The sequence below is a fragment of the Sphaeramia orbicularis genome, chromosome 16 (assembly GCF_902148855.1).
Source record: "Sphaeramia orbicularis chromosome 16, fSphaOr1.1, whole genome shotgun sequence".
Taxonomy (NCBI): Eukaryota; Metazoa; Chordata; class Actinopteri; order Kurtiformes; family Apogonidae; genus Sphaeramia; species Sphaeramia orbicularis.
The window spans coordinates 53,887,982-53,913,659 of NC_043972.1; the positions used below are offsets into that span (position 1 = coordinate 53,887,982).

Sequence of the window (25,678 nt, forward strand, 5' to 3'; positions counted from 1 at the left end):
CTTTTATTCTGAAATCATTTTACTTGTAGACCAGTGTTATTTTACCCCAGGTGTGTCAGACCACAGTATCACAACAGGAAGTAGCAGACACACCTGGACTAATCAGTGTGTCCCATAATGAAACACAGGAAATAAAGGAGCCACCTGAAGTTCAGGACATAGTGGGGCTGTGCATAGAGCCCATTGAAGCTTCGTTTCCAGCTCAAGATAATTTTAGACCCATTATTTTATTAAATAGTGATTATAAAATTCTAACATTTATTTATGCGAACGGACTGAAAACAAAGCTTAATACAATTGTAAGTGATTCACAGTCAGGTTTCATGAAAGGCAGATTCATTCACAATAATATTTGTCTGGTCCTTGTCTTACTGGATTACAAAGATTTAATTGGAGATGATAGGTTCATCCTATTCCTTGATTTTTACAAGGCTTCTGATTCTATTGAGTACCCATTCATTTTTGAATGTTTAAAGTTACTTGGATTTGGTCAAAAATTCAGGAATATAGTTAAGTCTCTCTATGACAACACAAACAGCTCAGTCTGTCTTCAGAGTGGAATGTCCCCCTGTTTTCCCTTCAAAAAGAGGAGTTCAACAAGGCTGTCCCATCTCACCTTTTCTGTTTATAACTGCTACAGACATGCTTTCTATTCTCATCAAAAATTCTAACTGGATGTACTTCGAACCCCAGTCATTATCAGTCCATTGGCAGATGACACTACAATCTTCATGAAATATGTATCAGAAATTCCCAAAATTCTGAAAACTATTGAATTCTTCTCCAATGCATCAGGGTTAAAATTAAACCTGAATAAATGTGAACTGATGTCAATCCAACACTGTCAGTTAACAGAAGCTTGTAGTATTCATATGAAATCCTCCTTCATTTTTGACAAACCAAATAGAACATGTAGGATATTTCATTTAAAAGAAGAGACAACTTTGGTATTTAAAAAAATATTAAGATCAATCCCAAATACAAGTAAATGTATCCGTTTGTCCGTACAGGTATACAGTGCAGCTGCACGTTGGGATTGGACGAACCCACACGACCGTCTCATTCCGCGTGTTAGCAGAAGTTCTGTGATTGTACTAGGAACTCTCTGATTGGTGAGACGTGTTGAATACCCGCCCATTCCCCCGCCCTTCCGGTTTGTGATTGGACAGCCACGGCTCTGCTCATGTCTCTCCATGTAGACAAACCACTCACACGGTACAGTAGTGTGTAGAGAAACTAGGCCCAAACACCACTGACAAACAGGTACAGTAGAGTTGGAGGGACAACCGCTCCCATTTGAAGTGTTAGAATAGAAGGGGCAGGGTTTTGGGGAGAATAAAAAGTCAGTTCATTTGGTTAAACGGAGGATTCAACTCTGTACAAGTCAGATACGATTATGACGACCGAAGGAACGTGAGTATTTATCATTTAGAGTATTGATTATTCATATGATGTCATATTCATGAAGTACAGGTCAGACCTTAAAATGGTAAAACAAAGTAAAAGGGAAAAAATACGAGTAAATGAATTATGGTTCCATTTCGTTTTCTGTGTTTGGTAAGCTTAGGCTTTTAACAGAATTCTCATAAAAACCCTAAATGAATTTATTCCATCTACAACCACTGTGACTTGTGTGAATATTTGTGTCAGTGTAGTGAGGGTTCCTTATGAATTGTAACAGGTTACAGATCAGCCAACTTGTTACTCTGGTGAAATATAAGTAATAATTATGCAGGTAATTTATGATTTCAGAAGGAAAATAATGTTGATTTAGTGTATATAAAAACAGATTTAATTTCATGTTGTGAAAGCCAGTATAACTGTAATCTCAGCAATCTGAATTCTGATTGAACATATTTTTTTTGTCTTCAGCAGCAGGAGGAGGAAATACCAAGTAGTATGAAGTAGATGAGGAGTCAAACTGTACTACTTTTTTTAAAAATGAAAAGTACTCCCACAATAGAGCAATATTGAATATTGTGGGTCGGCTAAAATGTGCTTAGAGGTCTTATTTATGTCTTTGTGCATAAGAAATCAATATAAGTGAATCCCCAGTGGAAATTTGTGTTGGTAAATGTAAGTTATGCAAATTTACAGGATTTCAGTTCTTTTGCAACATGTTGATGGTCATATGAACTATGTTTTCAGGTCAAAAATGTCCAATTTCATCACAATTAATGCTATATTTTCATGTCACAATTGGCCAAGTTATATTTTAACTGAATTTACCTGAAAAACAAATATTCTATTCTTTTAGAGTCCCCAATTTTTTTTTTATATTATATACTACATATCACATGTTTTATTTTTACAGGTTGCAATATGGAGTATGGTGCTGATCCATCCTGCTTATGTTACTCGAATACGTACATTAAGAATGTCACACGTCACTTTTTAAAGCAACAGTTTTCTAATAATAAGCATTTTTATAAAGAAATAACAATTCTATATTGTTATTTACTCTTTAGTATGATGATAAACTATACAATGAATAATTATGATACTAGTTTTTGCACAGGGATCATTTCTGGAAACGGTGACATGGCTGCTGAGCATCAGTATGATGGGATCCATAACAACCATGTCACATCCGTCCACTGCCACATTTTGTGTTTTTGTGTCAGCTGTTATTGTTTTAGATCCACAATACTAACATTTATGAATAAGAGGATAATTAGCAATAGTAAATATATAAGTTTATTACTAATAAAGTACTGGTACTGACCAGATCATCATGGGTAATGTCACGTCCGTCCACCAGCAAAAGTTTTCACATACAGTATGTGTGCTACTCAAAATCCAAAATTTCTGAAAATATAGCTTCCACTGTCAAATAATGTCAGTAGTCTGTGCACAAATGGATTAGCATTATTTCAACACAGTTCTATGCATTTATTACAACTTTTTTTTTTTTTTTTTTGACAAAAATGGCCACTCATTTGACCCCCTAAGTAAATTTTAGCCGGGGTGTGTTTTTGAATTGTTGGTGAAATTATTTCTCTCTCTCTCTCTCTCTCTCTCTCTCTCTCTATATATATATATATATATATATGTGTGTGTGTGTGTGTGTGTGTGTATACATGTGTGTATGTATGTATGTACAGTATATATGTGTGTGTGTGTGTACAGAGTTTATTCCAAGTTCAGGAAAAATAAGTATATGCAGTAGGATATGAAATGTTTGTGATCTCTGTTAGGTTCTTGCGGCGGCGTGGGGGCCCACATAGGACAGAACCAGCCACTGACCTGAGCTGTTGGAGGCTGACTAATGTGGAGGGCAGGCAGACATGGCAGTATGTGAAGGATGAAACAACCAGAGAGCAGACTATGCTAGAGGCTCATTCACTAGGATTAGACACGGTGGGATATTCACGTTGTTTCATAATTAGCAGTGAAATTCAGCTCTATTTTAAAACTTTTATTAGGTTCAAAACACAAAAATAATAGAGTGTGCTGTGGAAAATGAAGGATGGAGATATGAAAATACATAGGATTTCAGTGTAAATATTCTCCACAGTAAAACAGTAAAACATTCTAAACAAGTTTTTTTTATCAGTATCCAGTTGTACTCCCCTAAAATGTATGATAAATGTATAAACTTTTTCTTCACATGCATTTTCTCCACAGAGTAAGTTTGTGTCTGACTCTGCACCTGCCCTGACAGCTGTGGATGCAGCTCTGAAAGGTATGCAGTTCTACAGTCACCTCCAGGCAGAGGATGGCCACTGGGCAGGAGACTACGGTGGGCCTCTCTTCCTGCTTCCAGGTGAGCCCCTTCACCTCTCCCACACTGTCATTTCACACCTCAGCTACCATCACACTGTATAAAAATTCATTCATTCATTCATTCATTCATTCTCTTCAGCTATATACAATATATTTTTGACAATCGAACATAGAGAATATATCAAGTATTTAAACTGAGAAAATTTTGCATTTTGAGGAAAGAAGAGACCATTTTGAATTTGATTTGAGTAACACATCTTCAAAAAGTTGAGACAACAGCAACAAAAGGCAGGAAAAGTAAGTTGAACCTAAAAGAAATCACTGAAGGATTATTTTGCACTTAATTAGGAGATTTGACAACAGGTCAGTAAAATGATTGGGAGATCAGTATCTTGAAGAGGCAGACGTTTCTCAGAATCTGGAGAAATCTGTATACACAGGACAAGGCAGAAAATCAATTTTGAATGCACACCATCTTCAGACCCTCAGGTAGCACTGCACTGATCTACCTTGGTGGAGGTCTGCACTCTCCGAGTGCTTTTCTAGTTAACTATAGACTGGCTTGTACAACTAATTTACTCTATAACTGTGTCAGTGAGTTTGTGTTTTGCATCAGCTATGACTCTAAACCCCTCTCCAGCTCCCAGTGTTTGCACCAAAATATGTAAAGTCAAAGACATAATGGAAGACAGAGTTCTTAGATTTCTAATAATGATCTAAGTAGTAGTAAGTGTCAGATGGTATACTATATTAAACAGTCATCTCTTTCTTTTCAGCTTCTCTGATTTACAATTTAGACACTGATTGCTCACTGTTAATGTGCTTGTGTGTATATATTGTGACTTGTTTTCCCAGGTCTTCTGATAACATGTCATGTGGCTAAGATCCCCCTGCCCGATGCCTGGAAGAAGGAGATGGTGAGGTACCTTCGCTCCGTTCAGCTGCCAGATGGAGGCTGGGGTCTGTAAGTCAACACAGGGGTGCAAACTGGCAGACAGGTTTACAGATATTCAAACCCCCAGGGGGTCTGAGTGGCTCCATGATGAAAAAAAACAAACTTAACTCAGCTTTTTAAATTTAGTCACTTTTATCTTGTGGATAATGTAAAACTTAATGGAATGAATTTAAACCAACTACTGCAAAGATAATGTCACGTAATGTATTTCACTGTACTTTGAAATTTGAAATTCTTCTGTCTATTATAATTTAAAGTTTCTTATTATGTTCTGTTTGATGTGATTACATTCTACTGTGTTGAACATCACCTTGTGCAGCAGGTTGCCTCTACAGTCTATATTACGCTGCCATGTGTATACAGTTGATCAGAACAAGACAGTTTCTTTTTCTTTTTGATGTCGTGCGGCATCTAACATTAAGGTACATTAACTGTCACATGCTATATTAGAGTATGGACTACACTACACTACTACTACTACTAGTATATATGGCTACACTATTCTGTTAACCAAGAAAGACCGAACAGAGAACCCATTTTAAACTATCAGACAAAACGGCAATAATTCAAATCTTATAAAACTAGATTTTTCCACTTTCCATTTTTTCTGTGTTCAAGAATGTGTGGAGCAGTGCTGTATCAAACAACAACAAAAAAACCAACAACAACAAAAATCACCTTTTTAGCAACAACCAAAGTTCAAAATAGTCTTGGCAGAACAGTGTGCTCCATAAAATCTAAGTATGGGAAAAATATGGCAGTCAGTGGTGATAGACATTTTTTTATCCTGTTTGAACCACATGTGATGTTTGTCTGTTCAAATTGTAATTATTGCATCAAGTTTGTTGCCGCTTGTGGTGAAGATCATAAAGTAACAACTAAGTTTATGTGATAGGGCTCAGTGAACAAAACACCAAAACTGCTCTTACCTCTATATGTTTCAACCTGTGATAGCACAATTCAAATGGAATAAAAAACATTGACTGTGATATACATTTTCTTCCAATATAAGGTTCCATTAGGCACAATCAGAAGGGTCCTGACTTCACCTCTCTATAGAACAGATTTTCTGAAAAACTTCAATATTTGTGAACAATGACACATTGCCATAACTGATGTTAGTAAGACCTGTTATTAGATGCACAATCCCACATTACTGTCCAGCTTTAACCTCACCCTCTGCATTCGAGTGGGTCTCTAGTGAAGACTGTCTAATGTCTTAAACTGAGTCTGTTTCAGTTAATAGAGAGGAAGTAAATTCTGGGGGCCAAATTTCAGTTTCCATTGGTTATATCACATTATAGATCCACGACTCAAGCCATTTTCAGGGCTGGAAAATGAAATGATTGTTGTATTGTTGTTGTGTATGAATTCACATATATTTTTTTTATTTGTAGCTTAACAGTAAGTGAGTCAGCACTTATCCCAAAAGAAAGTAAAAGGTGATTCATTTACTTGTTTAACAGATTAAAGTTAATTCTCATGTAGGGATAATGTGTTATTAAGACTACGACTAATGATACACATGGTGTACTTTTTAGCTGCTAGACATGCTGTATTTAATTCTGAAACATAGAACATGTTTAGACATACAGTATATTTTGCATTTGTTTGGTAGGTAGGGTACACCATAGACATTTGTAACATGGGGTAGTTGTAACACCCTGAACAACAACAATCAGAGGTAGAAGCTGGGAAGATTTTACTCACTCTGCAAATGCTCAGTTATGTTGTCTCCCTAATTTAGAAAAAAAGGAGCCTCAGAAAAACAAAGCCTTATCCTGTGATGAATCTTTTTTTTTATGTATAAAGTTAAGTTACATTTAATTACCACATAAAATGCTTGTGCTTACATGCTAGGCAAACTTTAGCTGTGCAGTGTATGACTGTTTAGTGGTGATTTTTTGTTGGTTGATAATTATTTGAGAAATAAATATCTCAACAAAAAAAAGGCCATAATAGTCAACAAAAGAGGAAAACACTTAGCAACTCATGAGTCTCTTGATTTCTGTTTGTTGCTGAGAGAGGATGCGTAAAGGGAAATCTTATAAACCTCTTTATCTATATTGATACCGTGTATGTTTTCAAGTTATTACAGCATTATCTAAGGGTTCAAGAGCCAGTGCAAACAGCAAAGGGAACCCTTGTCTGAACCCTCCATAGAGAATGAACACTCCATTGTGTTTTGTTTTTCTTCAGACACATAGAAGATAAGTCTACTGTCTTTGGCACAGCGTTGAACTATATCTCTCTGAGGATCCTGGGGCTCGAGCCTGATGATCCAGATATGGTTCGTGCCAGAAACAACTTGCACAGTAAAGGTAGGAAAGAAATATTCTAAAGGCTTCCCAGAAACTCTCTATGAAATGTTTTCTGAAATACAATACTGATTGTGAAATAAAATGATCTTTTTCAGGTGATAGATTAAATCATACATAAAAACCTTGAACTCCTCTCTCAAAAAAGTTGAATTTAAAATATTCATTTATTTTTTAAATACGTAATGTGTGACATTTGTGATAAATTTGGGCACCTTTCCAGTGGAGCAGGGGTGTTAAATATACAGCCAGCTGGCCAAAACCAAACCATCAGATGTTCCAATCCGGCCCCCGGGATGAATTTGCAAAGTGCAGAAATTACACTGAAAATATTAACAGTCCTGGTTGTTCAGGGGCACGTACAACTCAATGCGATATCATGTAAAATAATAGCATAAGAGCCTATAAATGATAACTCCAAATGTTCCCCCTGGTTTAAGGTGAAAACAAGTTAAATTACATTATGAAAATATTTACATTTACAAGCTATCCTATCAATAAAATGTGAGTAACCTGAACAAATATGAGAAACCTGAAATTTCTCAAGAAACATAAGTGCAATTTTAAGAATATAATGCCTGCTACTAAATGTTTTGTGCATTTGAGGATCCACTGTGATCTGTAAACTGTGTTAATAACAAGCTGAGACATAATAGTGTTGAAATTGTTCAGGTTATTCACATTTTTATGATGTAATTTAACTTTCACACCAAAACAAAGAGAAAAATTATTATTTCATATTTTATTATATTATATTATATTATATTATATTATATTATATTATATTATATTATTATTTATGGGTTATTATGGCTGTTAGTTTACTGGTCCAGCCCACCTGAGATCATATTGGGCTGAATGTGGCCCCTGAACTAAAATGAGTTTGACACTTCTGCAGTAGAGTAAACAACATTCTGTCTTTCACTTTTTGTTTTATTTATATGCAATAATAGTGTAAATTCTTTTGGGCACACTTGTGTTAATTCTAGGTGCCGAGTACTAAGTGATTAGCTTAGAAGCATGTCATAGTACTGTATACATATTTCATCTCAAAAAAAAGCAGAATGCCTTTTGTTAGTGTGATCCACCCTTCTTGTAGTAGTTGTGCCTTTGATTTTGAACAGGTGGTGCTGTGGGGATTCCTTCATGGGGTAAATTCTGGTTGGCCATTTTAAATGTCTACAGCTGGGAAGGAATGAACACGCTCCTTCCAGAAATGTGGTACGCTGAATTACTTGTTTTGCTTCATATTTTTACAGCTCCATGTCAGCTATGACAGTAAAGTCAAATATCAGAGCCTCAGGGCCACAGTGAAAGTGGTCCTGCCCCTGAAAAGTGTGGGCATTAAACATATTATTTTCTATAGTCTGGTGAGTTCTATTAGTCAAAATGTACAGTGATAATGTAGTGGAAATCTTTATTTATGTAAAGGAAAACACAAATTCAGGCACCAGGTAATGGAATATGCAGTTCATGTCTTCTGTATCACAATCTAACATTTATTCTCCTCAATGTGAACAGTGTTAAAAGTGTCTAAGGGACCCCTACAAAAACAGGTCTAAGCTGCAGCCCCTTACACAGTTGGAGACTGTCTGGAAAAATTCCAGTTGTGGCTGTTACTAATTTTCCATACTAACCTAAAAACATTTTTTAAGTTTCACATTACACCAGAAAGCTTCATGTTCATGTTGGCATATTTTATATTAGGCTTGATTATTATTATACCCTTGGCCAACCCAGTGGGTGGGTGGGGGTGTAATACAAACCTTTTTCAATTAAAAGCCCCCCTTTTGATTTCCTCCTGGGAGGAACTTGAGTCAAAACTTAGTACTCATAGTGGTTTTTTCAAAATAAGTTATGTGCCTTGATTGCATTTTGTAAATGTAAACACATTTTGATTGTCATACAACACACTCAAAAATGGGGATAGAGAGAAATTTACATCTGGTACATCATCTTTTCTTCTTACTACACTAATTTTAACAATACAGCTATTGACACAGTATTGTGGCACAAAATACCAGTTTGTCTATTACCATAGAGCCAGTCAGCACCCTCGTTATATCATGTCTAGGCTGGTAACTTACAGCCCAAAAAAGCACCAAGACAATCATATAGCGAATAGGTCAACTTGTGAGACAATGGATATTTAGCTCACTTGGTAATGTATCTGACTGCAAAGTGGAAGGCTTGGGCTCAATTCCCATTCGGAGTAGCATTTTAATTTATTTTTTTACTCCAGTCGCTACTGTTGCACTTTTCCAAATTAAAAACTTCAGCTCCTCAACAGTCCATGTTGGCCATTGTGTGATCTGATTCTCCTCTTCCACTCTTTTGTTAATGTCATAAAACCCATTTGTTCCCATGGAGATTTTTTTACATTTGTTAGTTAAATAAAGGTTGAAGCAAAATAACAAATCACATATTTTAGTTTGTTTTGCATTTTAGAAAATAGTCAAACTTTTCTTCAAGAAGGATTTGTTGTTTTTGTGCAGGTTGTTCCCAGAATGGATGCCAGCCCACCCCTCCACACTTTGGTGTCACTGTCGGCAGGTCTACCTCCCCATGAGCTACTGCTACGCTGTCAGACTGACAGCAGAGGTGGACTCACTGATCCTCAGCCTCAGACAGGTGCTACAGCCATCTATCTATCTGTCGGTCGGTCGGTCTCTAAATAAGAATACATTTTTTGTTACTTACTGTTTTGGTAATTGATTAATTGGTTAGTGAACTCCACTTTTAGGATAATTCATGGAAGGTGTCCTTTTCCTTAGTTGCATGTTTTGGCATTTTGAGTTTGCATTCTTGGTGCAGTTGTGTTTTTGATCTGAAACATGAATCCAGTGGGTTCAGTCAGGAACGTGTTGATATAGGACAGCTTTTTAAATGCCGTTTCTTTAAAATCTAAAATATTAAATGCTCAGCCCTTAAGACAATACAATGACAATATCATATTAGATTTCTTATTTCTTTACTGATCATCTTATTTCTTTGCCAACCATCTGGGCTCCTATTTTATTTGTTAATGGATACTGAATTTAATCCTGGGGATCAATAAAGTCAATCTATATCAGTAATTTCAGCCTTCCTTTAAAATGTCATTTATTATATCAGGGTATTGACGGGGGTCATTCTCGTTGCAGGGGGGGTGGTTCAGTGCCATTTTTCTTTACTGTAGAGTCTTGCAGAAAAATGAGATTGAAAATTTCATTGCTGAGAATGCAAATGCCATTGATTAGACAAACTTTAATTTACACTTAACCATTGTGACTTGCTGTTTGTGCTGTAGGAGCTTTACATTCAGGACTATACCACCATTAACTGGCCTGCTCAGAGGAACAATGTGGCAGCATGGGATATTTACACTCCTCACAGTACATTACTCAGCGTTGCCTACTGTAAGTATCACAAACACTCACACACAACAGCCATCCTTTCAGCAAGTAACAGACTAATGAATCATGCTTGTTAAGAATACCCTCCAAAACTGCCCTGTCAATCTGTAGCCTAACACTCTAACTCTAATCCTGTTACACTGCAGTGTTCTTAAATGTCTATGAAGCCCATCACAGCACCATAATGAGAGGAAAAGCTGTCAAGGAGCTGTATGATCACATCCAGGCTGATGACCGCTTCACTCATTGTATCAGCATTGGGCCGGTAATACATACATACATACATACATACATGCATGCATACATACATACATACATACATACATACATACATACATGCATGCATACATACATACATACATACATACATGCATTCATACATACATACATACATACATACATACATACATACATACATACATACATACATGCATTCATACATACATACATACATACATACATACATACATACATACATACATGCATACATACATACATACATACATACATACATGCATGCATGCATGCATGCATACATACATTCATACATGCATTGAGTACATGCATACATACATGCATACTAATGACACTGATATCCAAAAGAAAGAGAGATGGTTGTTTACAACAGTGGATATTTATATCATGCACAAAATAGCCTCTGATAATTCCTACCATTCGTCAAGTACTCAAAGACGGGGTTCCCTGTTGTTGAAGGAATTTTAAAGTTGTATTATTTGCCTCTGAATTGGGAAATGAGTGTGTATGATAGATTTTTAAAGGCTGATATCCCCTCCCCATCTCCAGCAAATTTTGACATGAAAAATGCGTTGTACTTTTAAATGGAATCATGGTCAGTATAAAGCCACTTATTCACAAAAAAAATGCTCCCCCCCAAAAAAAAAAATTTAAAAAAAGATGTTTAATATGGAAGGAAAAGCAAATTTCTACAAAGTTATAGCAATTAATAAAAAAAAAATAAATAAATGATTGTACAAATAAAAGTGACTGGCCTAATCTAACTGAGGTCCAGCCTGTGGGTGGTAGGTTCACAGCTAGTGAAATGGAGATCATCTGAATGCAGTGACTGTGTCTTCAGTGACTGTAGTGTAAAGACAACTGTGACAGCTTTAATTATTATTCCTTTCTACAGGGATAGGAGAGGAAAAAAATGTCAAAGTCACTAAACATCCCCTAAAGTATGGTGAAACCCATTATTAATAAATGGAAGGAATATGGTGCATGTGTAGATCTACTGGAGTAGGCTAGTCTGGGTCACAGTGCAAGACAACTAATGCTGTGTTTCCACTACATGGTACCGGCTCAACTCGACTTGACTCGACTCGGCCTTTTTGCATTTCCATTACAAAAAAGGACCTGGAATCTGGTACCCAGTACTAGTTTTTTGGTATCACCTCCACTGAGGTTCCAGGACTGGGGACCAGATACTAAAAGATGACGTGTGAACACTGCAGACCACTGTCAGAGAGTCGTCTCTGTGACCCGCCGTTTTACAAAAAACAGATGCGGAAGTTTACAGTAAATGTAGCGGTAGGTTAATCCACATGATGAATGGCCACAAAACTACACCATGGTCAGTTGAGGAGGTTCAGATGTAAAAATTCAGCTTGAGCTTGACGAGACAACACGCAATGAGCGACTTTATCAGCAACTCTCAGAGCAGACGACATGGAAGTAACGCACCGCATCGCTATGACGTCCCGGTACTGGAAAGTCGGTAGTATCCTGAAATGGAAACGGTCTGCAGGAATAGGACCTGGTATCTGAGTTGAGCCGAGTGGAGTCGAGTCGAGCCGGTTCCACGAATATTCCCCTGGGATTTACTTGCCGAATAATGTTCATTTCAAACAAAGTACTTGCAAACTTTAAATCAGTTCATATCATTTTGATAGTAATAACAGTTTAAAATGACTACTTACTAGACTAAATACTAGATTAACTATTATTACTGTATTTAAATATTGAGATTACAAAAAGATTTTGTTCATGAAAAGACATGAGATAAACATTTAACATGTGCAATACTTTTTGGCATCTAGTGGTGAAAAAGATGAGAACCAACCTCACCCTCCACTATGGTGGACACTAAGAAAATAAAGCTCACTCATTAGAACCAGTGTTTGTTTTGTCCCTTCAGGGCTTTTCACTTAAGGGGATAATAACTGTTGTTAACACTCAAACACAGCAGGTGACAATAATATACCAGACCACTTGATGCCACCCAATATGAAATGGAAAATAGGAAGAGAAGTCATTCTCAGCTACTGTGAAACCAAAGGAGTAGAGCATGGTGGACAATGTGCAACCAACCCTCTCAAAACACTTGTAATTTTCTTGTGTTAATACAGTGATACAGTGATAATACAGTGATAATTCTGAATGTTGTATTTCATTTCTGCAATTTGATGTTCCTTAAATATCCTCTTACACACTCGACCTACAGTATACATCTTTCTTTGAAGCAGTACAGTGAAGGAAACAAATGCTGCACTGGTCTTTCTCCTCAGATTTCCAAAACCATCAATATGTTGGTTCGCTGGTATGTGGACGGTCCCTCTTCTCCAGCTTTTCAGGAGCATGTATCCAGGATCCCAGACTACCTGTGGTCAGTAGGACAGTCTCTGAAAACTTCATACTTTTACAACATTCCCATTGCAGCTCAGCTTTCCTCAGGCACAAGTGCCTGTACAACACTTAGATACTGTGATATATGTAGGTCTGTGTATAAAAACGTTTATGAAATAGTAAAATTTCTTTAACCAAGGATGTACACCCAAGAATACCTGTTGAAAACTGACTGCAAGATCTCTGTGTTCCAGGTTGGGATTAGACGGCATGAAAATGCAGGTGAGAGGTGGTTCTTTGTTCATCCTATTTGTTACACTTGCACATGTGAGTCAAACAACAGATCTCTTTAAAAAGAAAAGCTCCCTTTACTGTTGGCTAAGGAGTCCTGATAACCAGAAAATGTTCAGATAAAATTCTCCATAGAGCAGAACTGCCATCCAGCTAGTTAGCCACCTTTAAGGCAGAGCCCAGGCACCCTGCAGACAGAGGAAACCCTTTTCTGCTGCTGGTATGTGTGATTGTAGGTGAGAATAATAACATAGACTGATCACTAAGTTGAGACCTTCGCCATGTGGGCCAGCTCTTTCACCATAATGGACGAGTACATTGTCTGCGTCAAAGCTGATGCTGCACTGATCTGCATGTCAATCTTGCACATCCTCTTCTTACAAACACTCCTCCAACCTGAGATACTGGTGGTGATGGTGTTATATTATATGATATAATACAGTAATACTAGCGTGTTGACCTGTGGGGATCTAGATGTGGTCGTTTGTATGCTGTTGCGTATTCGTGCATGCTGTACCACATTTGTCCAGCAATCACCGCCAAAGCCTTCTAGGTATAGCAATGTGATTGTAAGGCTCTTGTATTCAAAATTGCTAATATCTCCCAAAATCTTGGTCCTATCAACTTCTCATTTTCACTAGTTTGTTCCTTGACCAAAAATACATAAGTATGACAAACTGCAGCAGTCAGCTCTGCATGGATTTTGTGTGAATCCCCACACATTCATGCACACACACAGAGGCCACTTGGCTTTTATGATACAGATAATACAATAATATAACTTCAGTGTCATGGAATAATATTGATTCATTATATAACAATCATTGTAATGTTAAAATTACTGAGCACAGTAATACTAGCGTGTTGGCCTGTGGGGATCTAGATGTGGTTGTTTGTATGCTGTTGCGTATTCGTGCATGCTGTACCGCATTTGTCCAGCAGTCACCGCCAAAGCCTTCTGAGCACTCCACTGGCTCCCCAGCAGGCAAGCCCCAGTTATTAGGACGTCTTTGTTAGAATTATTTATTTACTTTTAACTTTTTAACTATCTCATCTCATCTTAATACAAAGTCTTATTTTTTACATTGCATTTGAAAATGTTACATTTTTATACAATTACAATATACAATTTTACACATTTTATGATTTATAATTATTGAGGTTTTAGTCACAAGACAGTTTTGTATAAGTGTGCATGCAGTGTATCCATTCTTATTTTGAGTTCCACCGTGAGCTCATCATCAACCAGTATCAATGAGATGAGATAATAAGATTCAAACCACTGTGCTGGAAGAGCAGCAAGCAATGAGTGAGTGCCCATCATCAGCATTTTTCAAATACAAAATATATGTGGTTGATTTTCTGATTTTCTGTCATTTATGCACATGCAATAGACCCCCCCCACACACACACACACACACACTTAGGGAGGTGGTGTGTCATGTAGGTCTATGTAAAAGGGCACCTCAAGTGTTCCTAAGCCTCAGATTCTTTTTTTTTTTTTTTTTGTCTTTTTTTCCTTTTTTTTTATATACACGTTTTAAGCTCAAATCTTAATCAGCTCACTAACTGTGTCAACAATTATCATTAAAAAGTGTCAGCCAGTGCCAGTTTCAAAGATTTTAAATACTCCTGAAACTTAGTGCAAACACTTTCTCCTCTGAGCAGGTAAGACTAAAAATGATAGTTGCTGGCCATGGTCCAGGGGAAGGTTACAAGAGGAGAGTGAACAATACTCACCTTTCACTTTCTACAGTGCAAAGTAGAATTAAGAGACAGCAGTAGAGGGGAACTATAGAGGTTGAATTTTAATCTTCATTGCAATTGCATTCTGAGGTGCTGTTTTATTCTTGTGTTTTTTTTCTTTTTCTCTGCATTTAATACTTCAAATAAAGGACTCACAGGTCTTTTCTTCCTGTGCAGGGGACCAATGGCTCACAGCTGTGGGATACCTGTTTTGCAGTACAGGCTTTCCTTGAGGTGACACAGACCATTCAATCATTTACATCCTCTATCCTTGTAACGTAATGACGTCAACCGTTTTAACAGCTGTTTGTTTGGATCCTTCAGGCAGGAGCCCAGGATAACCCCAGACTAGCTGAGTGCCTTCAAGATGCTCATCGGTTTCTTACCATTACACAGGTACAAAAACAATAGCAAAAGCAAAATTGGATTGTAACCAAGAAAGAAAAAATAACCATAAATGACCATTTTCACATACAGGACAGACACAGTAGCAGAGAAGATCATGTTATTTACAGATAAATGTGCAAAAACAGAGCAGTAAAAGTAAGAGTACTGATTCAACTTCTGTACACAAAGTATAAATATAAAATGTGAGGACATATCAACCGGTTTCTTCTGAGCAAATGTGTCTTATGTTGTTTTTGTCTTGGTACATTTTTATTTTTTTATTTTTTTTATTTTTTTACATTATTTTATGTCTTTTTTGTATAGCTATGTAGTTACATCTTTTACTTAGTTTTTATCAACTTGCAATAAGAATAAAGTAGCCTGCTTTATAAATGTAAGAAGTATAAAGTACAGTAGGAGTAAAAGTGTTTAGAGTTAACATAAAAAGTTCTAAGAAAAATAAATACTCCTGAACACATTATACTGAAGTACAGCAATTGATATTTGTGTTTTTTTTTACTTGTCACATCTGCGCAGTAGGTACAGTTGAGGTTCAACTTTGCAAAGAAATGTAAACATACAAGAATTGATTTCTCATGCCTAATTTGCTTTTGGCCATGTCAACAGATTCGTGAGAATCCTCCTGATTATCAGAAGTACTATAGACAAATGAACAAGGTAAAAGTACTTTTATACATGAACTCATTTGTAAATAAAGAGACAATATTGTTATGTAGTTAATCCTCAGAAACAGAGCAAACACTTCGTGGAAAAAATTATTAGACCACCCTTGTTTTCTTCAATTTCTTGTTCATTTTAATGCCTGATACAACTAAAGGTACATTTGTTTGGACAAATATAATGGTAACAATAAAAATAGCTCATAGTAGTTTAATTTCAGAGCTGATATCTATCCATTTTCCATGTAGTCAGTTCTTACATCAATAGCTATGGCATTGAACTGACAAAAGTAGTGCTTTTAGGCATTCCGTGTTTTCTTTTCTGTCTGTTTGTTTTAGTCACATAATACACACAGGAGTTAGTACTTGATTGCATAACCTGTGTTTTTGATGACTTTTGATGGTCTAATAATTTTTTCCACGACTGTATTTGCCTGTACGTGTGTGTCACATTGTGGGCTTTCTTACCAGGGAGGATTCCCCTTCAGTACACGTGACTGTGGGTGGATTGTGGCTGACTGCACAGCGGAGGGCTTGAAGTCAGTGTTGCTGCTACAGGACCTCTGTCCGTTCATCAGCCAGCCATTCAGCCCGGACCGCTTATATGATGCCGTCAATGTGGTTAGTCTGGAGGAAACGCACGCATGACAGATACACATGTCTCCCATTAGCCATATTGTTTTTGCTTTGTGATTCCAGCCCCTTTTGAGCCACTAAATATGAACTGTTGTAATCTTCTTTAACTTCTCTTCTTCTGTTTGTCTTCCCGTTAGCTGCTAAGCATGAGAAATTCAGACGGTGGCTTTGCTACATATGAAACTAAGAGAGGAGGGAAGCTCCTAGAGTTGCTCAACCCTTCTGAGGTGTTTGGTGAGTTTGCACCATAGTCACTACTTTATTTTAAAAAACTCTATGGGCCTGATAAGTGTAAATTAACCCTTTCATTTAATTACCGTAAGTCTTGAACAGTTTGAACTATTGACAAAATTGTATAATGCTCTTTTGGAGTTTTCTACTAGTGTGTTTTTCTATGTTTTTTTGAGTTTTGCTACTTTTTTCAAAATGTTTTCCCTTTTTTTTTCTATGTTTTTCCAGTTTGTAGAATTCATTGATAGTTGTATTTGAGCTGTAAAATAATATATAAATGTACGTATATTTATACATGTATATAGGCAGAGACAGGGCATAAAATTAACTTTTTACCTCATCTGCCATTGGCTAGGGACTTCCAAAAATTTACTGGCCAAAAATATTTTTCACCAGCCACATTAAAAAAATCATGCCTCATTTGACTTAAAATAATTTCCATACATTTTTATTATGAAAATCCAACTTAAGCATCACTTAAAGAATAGTTATGTACAGATCAAATTAGATTATTGCTATTTTCTGAGGTTATTTTTCATTTCAAGGTGGCTGCTGCATCATCATGTCATAAAAATATTCAAACGTGCAACCTTTGACATTTACTGAGTGAGCGGGCGATGGGTGAATAAATCATAAAACCGAGGGGGGTGAATAATTCGTTGACGGGGGAGGGGGGGTTCTCCGTAAGTAACCACCACCCCCACTATTTTTAAATGCATAATTCAGGGTTTATTTTTGTGTTATTATATCAGTGCTGTTGTTTTTTTTTTTTCATCCACCCATACAGGGGACATTATGATTGATTACACCTATGTGGAGTGTACCTCTGCAGTGATGCAAGCCCTGACGCACTTTCAGAAGACCTACCCTGAGTACCGTGCTGAGGAGATAAGGTATACATGCACATACTGAATGCTGAATGCACACATTATACTCTGTTAAAATAAAGTATGCAAATGCATCAAGACTGAACTGCTGGACTGGCACCCTCTGTTTTTCACATTCAGTACTTCTCTTGCATGCTTACTGTCTTGTTAACGGATCTATGGACATCACAGTCACTGAGTTCACTCTGGTGTTTTTACTGGTGTTATCACTGTTTACAATCATGTTGGGAGATCCCATGTGGAGCCTTGGCTCTATTGTTTACAGAAAAGACTTGCTCCATTAGCGTTCTGTCATACATCGGTACTACCCCATGAGAAACCCAATGGAGAAGGTACAGACCTGTTCTACCACCGACTGTAATGGGGAATTTTTAATTTTTGTTAACAGTATTTTGTTAACAGTATACAACTAACAGTATTAAAAAAAAAACACAAAAACCTGAGGGTGGAAAACTGACGATTCCGCAGGATGACAGGTGCAGGGGTCGGGATAAGGCTGGACATAGTCTGGAGGGCTGTGGCAGGTAGGGTTAAGGTCAGTGTATTAGGCAGAAATGGAGGAAATGGGTGTGTAAACAAAAACACAAAACAGGTGTGTAATATTCCGGCAGGCGTAAAAGTGATGCGCATCGTGGAATGTATTGTCAGATCCTGTTCATTACACAACCAACATTTTCACAGCTTAGAACATTTATTTAACCATGTACAAATGTGCCAAAATAGTTAGGAAATACATAATTAAACAAGTGGTGACAGGCACAGCAAACCCCGCCCCTTGCACATATTGTAGCTTATTTTGGCATTGATCCATTAGGCACTGTAGGCACATGATGTTGTTGTGATGGAATCCACAAAAACATGTTCTAATGCAGATGGTTTCTTAGATGTGCCAGATTCACAAGTACTATTGTTTTCTATTTGTAGATTAACACTTAAAGAGGGTTTGCAGTACTGCAGGAAGACGCAACGACCTGATGGGTCCTGGGAAGGGTGAGCCTCTACTTGCTATTTTGTTATATCACATCCTACATGCTATATCAAATGTCCTTTCTGCTTGTGTCTAGGTCTTGGGGAGTTTGTTTCACATATGGAACATGGTTTGGCCTTGAAGCCCTCGCTTGTGTGGGTCATATCTACAAGGATGAGTAAGGACTGCTAACACTGCTAATGCCTATCACACACACACACATATACATATATATATATATATATATATATATATATATATATATATATATATATATATATATATATATATATATATATATATATAGTGGGTATACTCCCAATTGTTGCCTTTTTGTTTTTTTTAAGTAGTCCAGAAAAACACCCTGTTTTCGAATTAGTGACATGTCAGACTACTCTATTTAGTTTACCCAAAAATCCATCAGTAGTATTTGTCAGTATTATAAAATTATCATGACTTGAGCAGGAGCAGTTTGTAGGTTGTGGCTCAGTTGGTAGAGCGGGTCGTCTAATGACCAAAGGGTCGGCGGTTCGAATCCTGGCTCCGCATGTCGAAGTGTCCTTGGGCAAGACACTGAACCCTAAATTGCTCCCTAAACTGCTGCCTTGCCTTGCATGGCAGCAGTCGCCCACTGGTGTATGAGTGTGTGTGTGAATGGGTGAATGTGAGGAATTGTAAAGCGCTTCTGGCACCATGAAGGTGTAGAAAATGCGCTATATAAGTTCAGTCCATTTACCATTTTACTGGTCACACAAGCAGCTGCATAAATGTAAAATGTATTCAACGTGAAGCAAACATAGGATAACGTTAGCCTTTCATAACGTTAGCCTACTCACACAGTTTAACTATTGGCGACAAAATCTCTTCTCCTCTAAATGTGCAGTCATATGGCAAGTAGTTTAAAAGTGACTCATTCTGAAACCACCTTAAAACTCACCTTAGAATTATGTATTCCATAAAAGTTGGTTCTCTCGATATGTCACTCCCTTGAAAGTTGTTTATTCTGTCTTTCTCGTTCACATTTCCAATAATCACGCATCTTTCAACGAGACGTGCAGTGACCTGTCAATCAACTGGGGTGGCACTGGCACCTGAAGTGTCCAATCAGGTTCCAGAGGTGGCCAGTACTAGTTAGCAATATTTTCCTTGGTATGACCCGCCCTACTCCGCCTCTGATTGGCTCCTCAGTCCTCATGCTTAAAGTTAACCAATTTACTCATTGAAGGCAGTGAGTACTAGCCAATTAGAGGAAGAGAAGGGCAGGTCATGGCTTCACCACCTCAGATACTACTGAATGGTGTACATCAGGGGGATGTAGAAGTGGGTATACGCAATGACTGAAAAATAAGTAGGTATACTCCGTATACTGGCGTATACCCTGGACTACACCACTGGATATAAGACTACTACTACTTTTACTTTCGGCTGCTCTCTTTGGGGGTCGCAACAGCAAATCATCTGCTTCCATCTGAGGCTGTATCTTGTATCTTTTTGTTTTACACCAACTACCTGCATGTCCTCCTTCACCACATGCATAAATCTCCTCTTTAGTCTTCCACTTTGCCTCCTTCCTGGGAGCTCCATCTTCATCATCCTTCTACCACAGTATTCGCACATCTCTGCACATGTCTGAAGCATCTCAGTCTGGCCTCTCTCTCTTTGTCCCCAACCTCAGCTGTCCCTCTGGTGTGCTCGTTCCTAATCCTGTCTGTCCTTGTCACTCCCACAGAAAATCTCAACATCTTCAGCTCTGTCACCTCCAGATGGGCTTCCTGTATTTTTGTATGTGCAGTAATGATAAATGATTTGTTATTGCTCCCATGGGCGGGCAGGGGTATTCTGTCTGTCCTTCTATCCAAGATTTCACTGTCACAGACATTTCACAGACACTATTCACCTGATGCTTTTCAAATTTGACACATGTTTTTAACCAATAGGAGAGGTGCAGCTCACAGTTTGATGGCTGAATTTAAATTTTGAGATTTTTTGGTGTTTTTACACATTTTTTAAAGGAAAAGATTGAAAGTTAAGACTCAAAATTAATCCCTGGGTAGACAGGGTATCAGTGAGAGGGAGGGGCAATTTTTTTTTTTTATGTTTATTATATTTTGCTTGAGCTATGGACAACTGAATTTTTGCTGTGGGGATTAATATTGTGAATCTCCTCTTATTTTTCATCATTGAGCCTGGTTACATGACCATAAAAATCTGCTAAGTGGGAATAATCAGATAATAATAATAATGGATTGCATTTTATATAGCGCTTTTCTAGACACCCAAAGCGCTTTACATTATTGATCCATTATTCATTTGCTCTCACATTCCCCCTCTGGTGGTGGTAAACTGCATCTGTAGCCACAGTGCCCCTGGGGCAGACTGACAGAAGCGTGGCTGCCAATTCACGCCTACGGCCCCTCTGACCACCACCAAACATTCATACGCATTCATACACCAGTGTGAGTGGCACTGGAGGCAAGGAGGGTGAAGTGTCTTGCCCAAGGACACAACAGCATATGGACAGAGCAGAATTCGAACCGCCAGCCCTTTGGTTATTGGACGACCCGCTCTACCACCTGAGCCATGGCCGCCCCCGATTAACAGATTTGATAATTGTAATAATCAAATCTGATGTGTTTACTTGTACTTCAGAAATGTGATCCTCAAGAACCCTGGTTTAGATGCTTCAGTCCATTATCGGATTTCTTTCGGAGTACATATGCACACAGTGATGGTAGACTAAAATGTCCTGTTATTGTCTTCCGCTCACATTTGACTACGTAACTTCCGGTATCTACGATTTTAACTGTTTTTACACATGTGCAAATGTAAAAGAATGAAATAAATCAGAATAGCCTGTATACATGCAGGAAGACACCAGAGTATTGAGGAGAAACCCAGGTGTGTTAATCTGAGTTACTATAATCAGATTACTGCTATTATCGGATAAAACAGATCAGATTATGCTGTTTACATGATCACTTGAATAATCTGAGAACTCCAGAAATCAGATAAAGATCGGAGTATTAGTGTGCATATAAATGGGCTCACTGACCTTTTATAACCATATCTACTGCTTTTACATGGAGAGTAAAACTATGCATGCATGTAAACAGAAAGAAACGTCTCTGATGTGTCCTCTGTTAACAGGTCAGTGTGTGTAGAGGTGCAGAAAGCGTGTCAGTTCCTGTTGGATCGACAGATGCCAGACGGAGGTTGGGGGGAGGACTTTGAGTCATGTGAGCAACGGCAGTATATCCAAAGTAGTGCTGCTCAGATCCACAACACCTGCTGGGCTTTGTTAGGTCTCATGTCTGTAAGGTAATGTTAAAAGCCTCTATTAATTGTAGCTTAAAGTCAGTTTGCATTATCTTTATCATTTTAACAGAGTTTACACTCCATTCCATTCACTCGTTACTAGGGGTGTTAGAAAATATCAGTTCTGCAATATATCGCAATATTTCATTTCACAATACTGTATCGATATTAAAAGGAACTGTATCAATATTTTCTAGGTATTTATTCAAATGCAGATATGGTAGAGGTTCATTTTTGGTTTTCTTTTTTGTTTATATGGTATTTATTATTATTTAACACTGTTTTATTAAATAATGGTTATTTGAAGCATCCTAAAAGCACTTTTTACTGTCTGAGAGGCAGATGTTAATTCCTTTGGAAACTAGGAGAATTAGAAAAATTTTGTGATATAGCATTAGATCTTGTTCTGATCAAATAAAAATGTGTTTAATATTTGTACATATTTCTGGCGTAATTCAAATCTTCCAGGAAATAATCTTTTAAAAAAAAAGAAGAAACAAACAAAAAATTGCCCTTTTAACAGTATCATGATATATCGTGATATATCGTATCATGATCCTAGTTTTGTGATTTGTATTGTATTGCCAGAGTCTTGCCAATACACACCCCTAATTGTCACCAAATTGTGCTATCTCCTTCATGGTTGGTAGTTAGGTGTAACTCAGAAAGCGCTTAGACAAGTTCTTTGGATGTTGACTTTGAAATTCATTTTCAAGGTCAAATCAGCGTTGATGCACAGCACTGCATGGCCACAAGGGCAAATAGGGGAAGCTAGCACAGATGACGTGTAGGGATAGTGATACTGGTAGGGGAGCAGGGAGCAACAGAGGTATAGGTGCAGGGCAGCCCTCACTGTCAAATGGGGTGGCCAAAGTGTCACAACAACATTCAACATTCATATTGTAAAGTTATTATTTTTATGTTGTTGTTGTTTTGTACTTTATGCATACATGTAAAAAAAAAAAAAAATCAACCCCACAGGGATATTCTGTTTGGAAATAGCCTTACGTTATTTATTTGAAGTTGTGACTCTTGTAAATCTTTTCAACTCTAAAACTAAGCCCTTTTTTTTCTTTTGTTAATTTTTTTTGGCAGTGGTCTGGTAACATTAATGCATAACTAAAGGTAAATAGAAGAAAATGGTGCATATCAATGAAAGGAAAGTTTGATCATGTAGTATATACATCCCAAAATATGTAGAATCAATGGTAGTCATTTAAGAAAGGCATTGTGAACAGAAATTTGAACTTGTTTCCAAATGTTTGGACTGTAGTGTGTTTCTATATATATATACATATATATATATATATATATATATATATATATATATATATATATATATATATATATATATCAGTACTGCAAGACTACTTCTACTTCATTTTACAATATGGGAAGAATATCAGAAGATATTTGTGCAAATAACTGTTGATTTCTTTGTTGATTAATTTTCCAAACATTCTACACAGATCACAGATGTCCAAAGAATCCTCATTAAACTTGAAAAATATCAGCATATCCCGCAACTTAATTGGAAAATGTTTAATGGGAAAAAGTTTGATTAAGAAGAAAGAAAATATGCTGTTTACATAATATCTGTCAAATTCAAAATATTGTCATATTCTGGATAATAGTGCAATAATAGTGCACATGTAAATGTATTCACTGTCTTGTGTAAAGGCAACAAGTAGAATGTATGTTCAGTGATTTTAATCTGTGTTCACTCCTAGACATCCTGACAGACGGGCCATTGAAAGAGGAGTACAGCTCCTGATTGAAAAGCAGCTGCCTAATGGAGACTGGCCACAGGTGTGTGTCTGCCTTAGCTTAGCTTTTCCTGCCTTCATGTTCTATGGGAATTATGGTAAATACTAGTTACAAGCGTGATTGCACATGAACACCCCCTCACGTCCTATTTTCCACTGAAAATCTGGGCTAAAATATTGATCCATGAGATACTGAGATGAAAATAACATTTGAACTTTTCAACATTGTTGAGAGCAACAAGGGATTCATAGTGAATGATAAACGATGCTTTTATTAACTTTCTGCTGCTGTTTGCTGATGAGTTTACACATTTATAGCATACACAATTTGCAAAAACCAAAAATTATAAAACAAAACAAAAAAAAGCTGTTGTAGATGAATTAACACATCCAAAACTGTTTTACCCCGGTAGCAGGTCACAGTAAATTGTGTATCAGCCATTTTTCATTTCACAACGACAACAAAAGCACTTGAACACAATGCACATGTAATTTCAAATTCACAAGTGGAACAGTCATCTTTCCGATAGCATGTGAAGGCAGCATTAGTAACAAAAAGTCAAGTGAATCTCCATGACATCTGAAAAATCATAATTTCTTTCTTTCTTTCTTTCTTTCTTTCTTTCAGGAGAATATTGCAGGTGTATTCAACAAGAGCTGTGCTATCAGTTACACCTCCTACAGAAATGTCTTCCCAATCTGGACTCTGGGTCGCTTCTCAACACTTTATCCTTCTAGTCCTTTAGCTGGTAAAATCAAGCTCTGAGGACTATCACCAAACACGTTGTCTTCAACTAAATTCATTTAAACAAAGGTATTTCCTGTTTTAGCAGAACTATCCTGTTTAGAAGTTCTACAATAAAAATTTCTGTGTAATTGTGAGAAGTTTGCGTTGGACTCTGTTTTAGATGAGGGCTGGTGATTTTTGATGTCAAGTACTCTGTTCGGTAATCCCACTCTCATAATGCGTCACAAATGCCAGAGTAAATGCACCAAAATTTTCATGGAATTAAAAAAACTTAGAATTTTGACTTGATTTTCCAAGTTCAGTACTGTGTCCTTTCCGAGTGTCCTGCTGTCCTGCTGCTGTCTGTGTATGTGACACAGAGTGACAGGGACCTGAATGAATGAAGGAATGATTTATTTATTTTTAAAATGGGACAGTTCGTATTAATGAACATTTATACAGAACTCCAAGAGATTATAGTCATACGACTAATTTCCATTTCGAGTCCCATTCATGTTGACTTCATGTTGTTTTTAGATGCACTTTAGAAATGTATAAACAAATGGCAATAAAGGCTGTTTAAAATAGATTTGTATTTCAGTATTTTTTATTTATTTTTTAAATACATACAGACACATATCAACAAGTGAGAATATTTTTGAAAGTCCAATACTGTATATATATATATATATTCTAGATTCACCACAATAACTTTTTTGTTTTTATGGCTTCCAGCTCTGAAAAAGAAAAAATTCAAATGTTTATATTCCAATTTGAGTAAATCACGCTTCATTTAATATAAGCACCATGAGTCTCTCAATCTTGGATCAGCTACTTTGGGAAGGTCACAAGGAGGGGGTTGGTACTGGAGTCATGATATCAACAGCCACTATGCACAGACATGTCCAGGAAATGGACTATGACTGTCCTAGTGTCCACCCACTCCTGAACCGGAGACAGCGTCAGAAGAGTGTTGCCAGCTGTAAAGGCCTGGAAAACTATCTCCAGGGAGAAAACGTAGCATTTGGAGAAGTCCATGGACTTAAGGCAGTAACTGATTGCAAAGTA

The 25,678-nt window shown here is 37.2% G+C and overlaps 1 protein-coding gene across 1 annotated transcript; it reads left to right on the forward strand.

Annotated features, from left to right (window-relative positions):
* The first annotated feature begins 1,273 nt into the window (after nt 1-1,273).
* On the forward strand, nt 1,274-25,179 carry lss (lanosterol synthase (2,3-oxidosqualene-lanosterol cyclase)). The gene is made up of 22 exons (XM_030158973.1): nt 1,274-1,413; nt 3,198-3,360; nt 3,628-3,766; nt 4,582-4,690; nt 6,881-7,002; nt 8,124-8,220; nt 9,495-9,630; nt 10,289-10,397; nt 10,541-10,659; nt 12,920-13,017; nt 13,232-13,259; nt 15,192-15,248; nt 15,339-15,410; nt 16,029-16,079; nt 16,553-16,702; nt 16,855-16,951; nt 17,736-17,841; nt 18,760-18,825; nt 18,900-18,980; nt 21,950-22,120; nt 23,848-23,926; nt 24,512-25,179. Exons 1-22 carry the CDS (start codon nt 1,397-1,399, stop codon nt 24,647-24,649), a joined length of 2,205 nt encoding a protein of 734 aa, XP_030014833.1. The 5' UTR covers nt 1,274-1,396; the 3' UTR covers nt 24,650-25,179.
* Nucleotides 25,180-25,678: the final 499 nt, after the last annotated feature.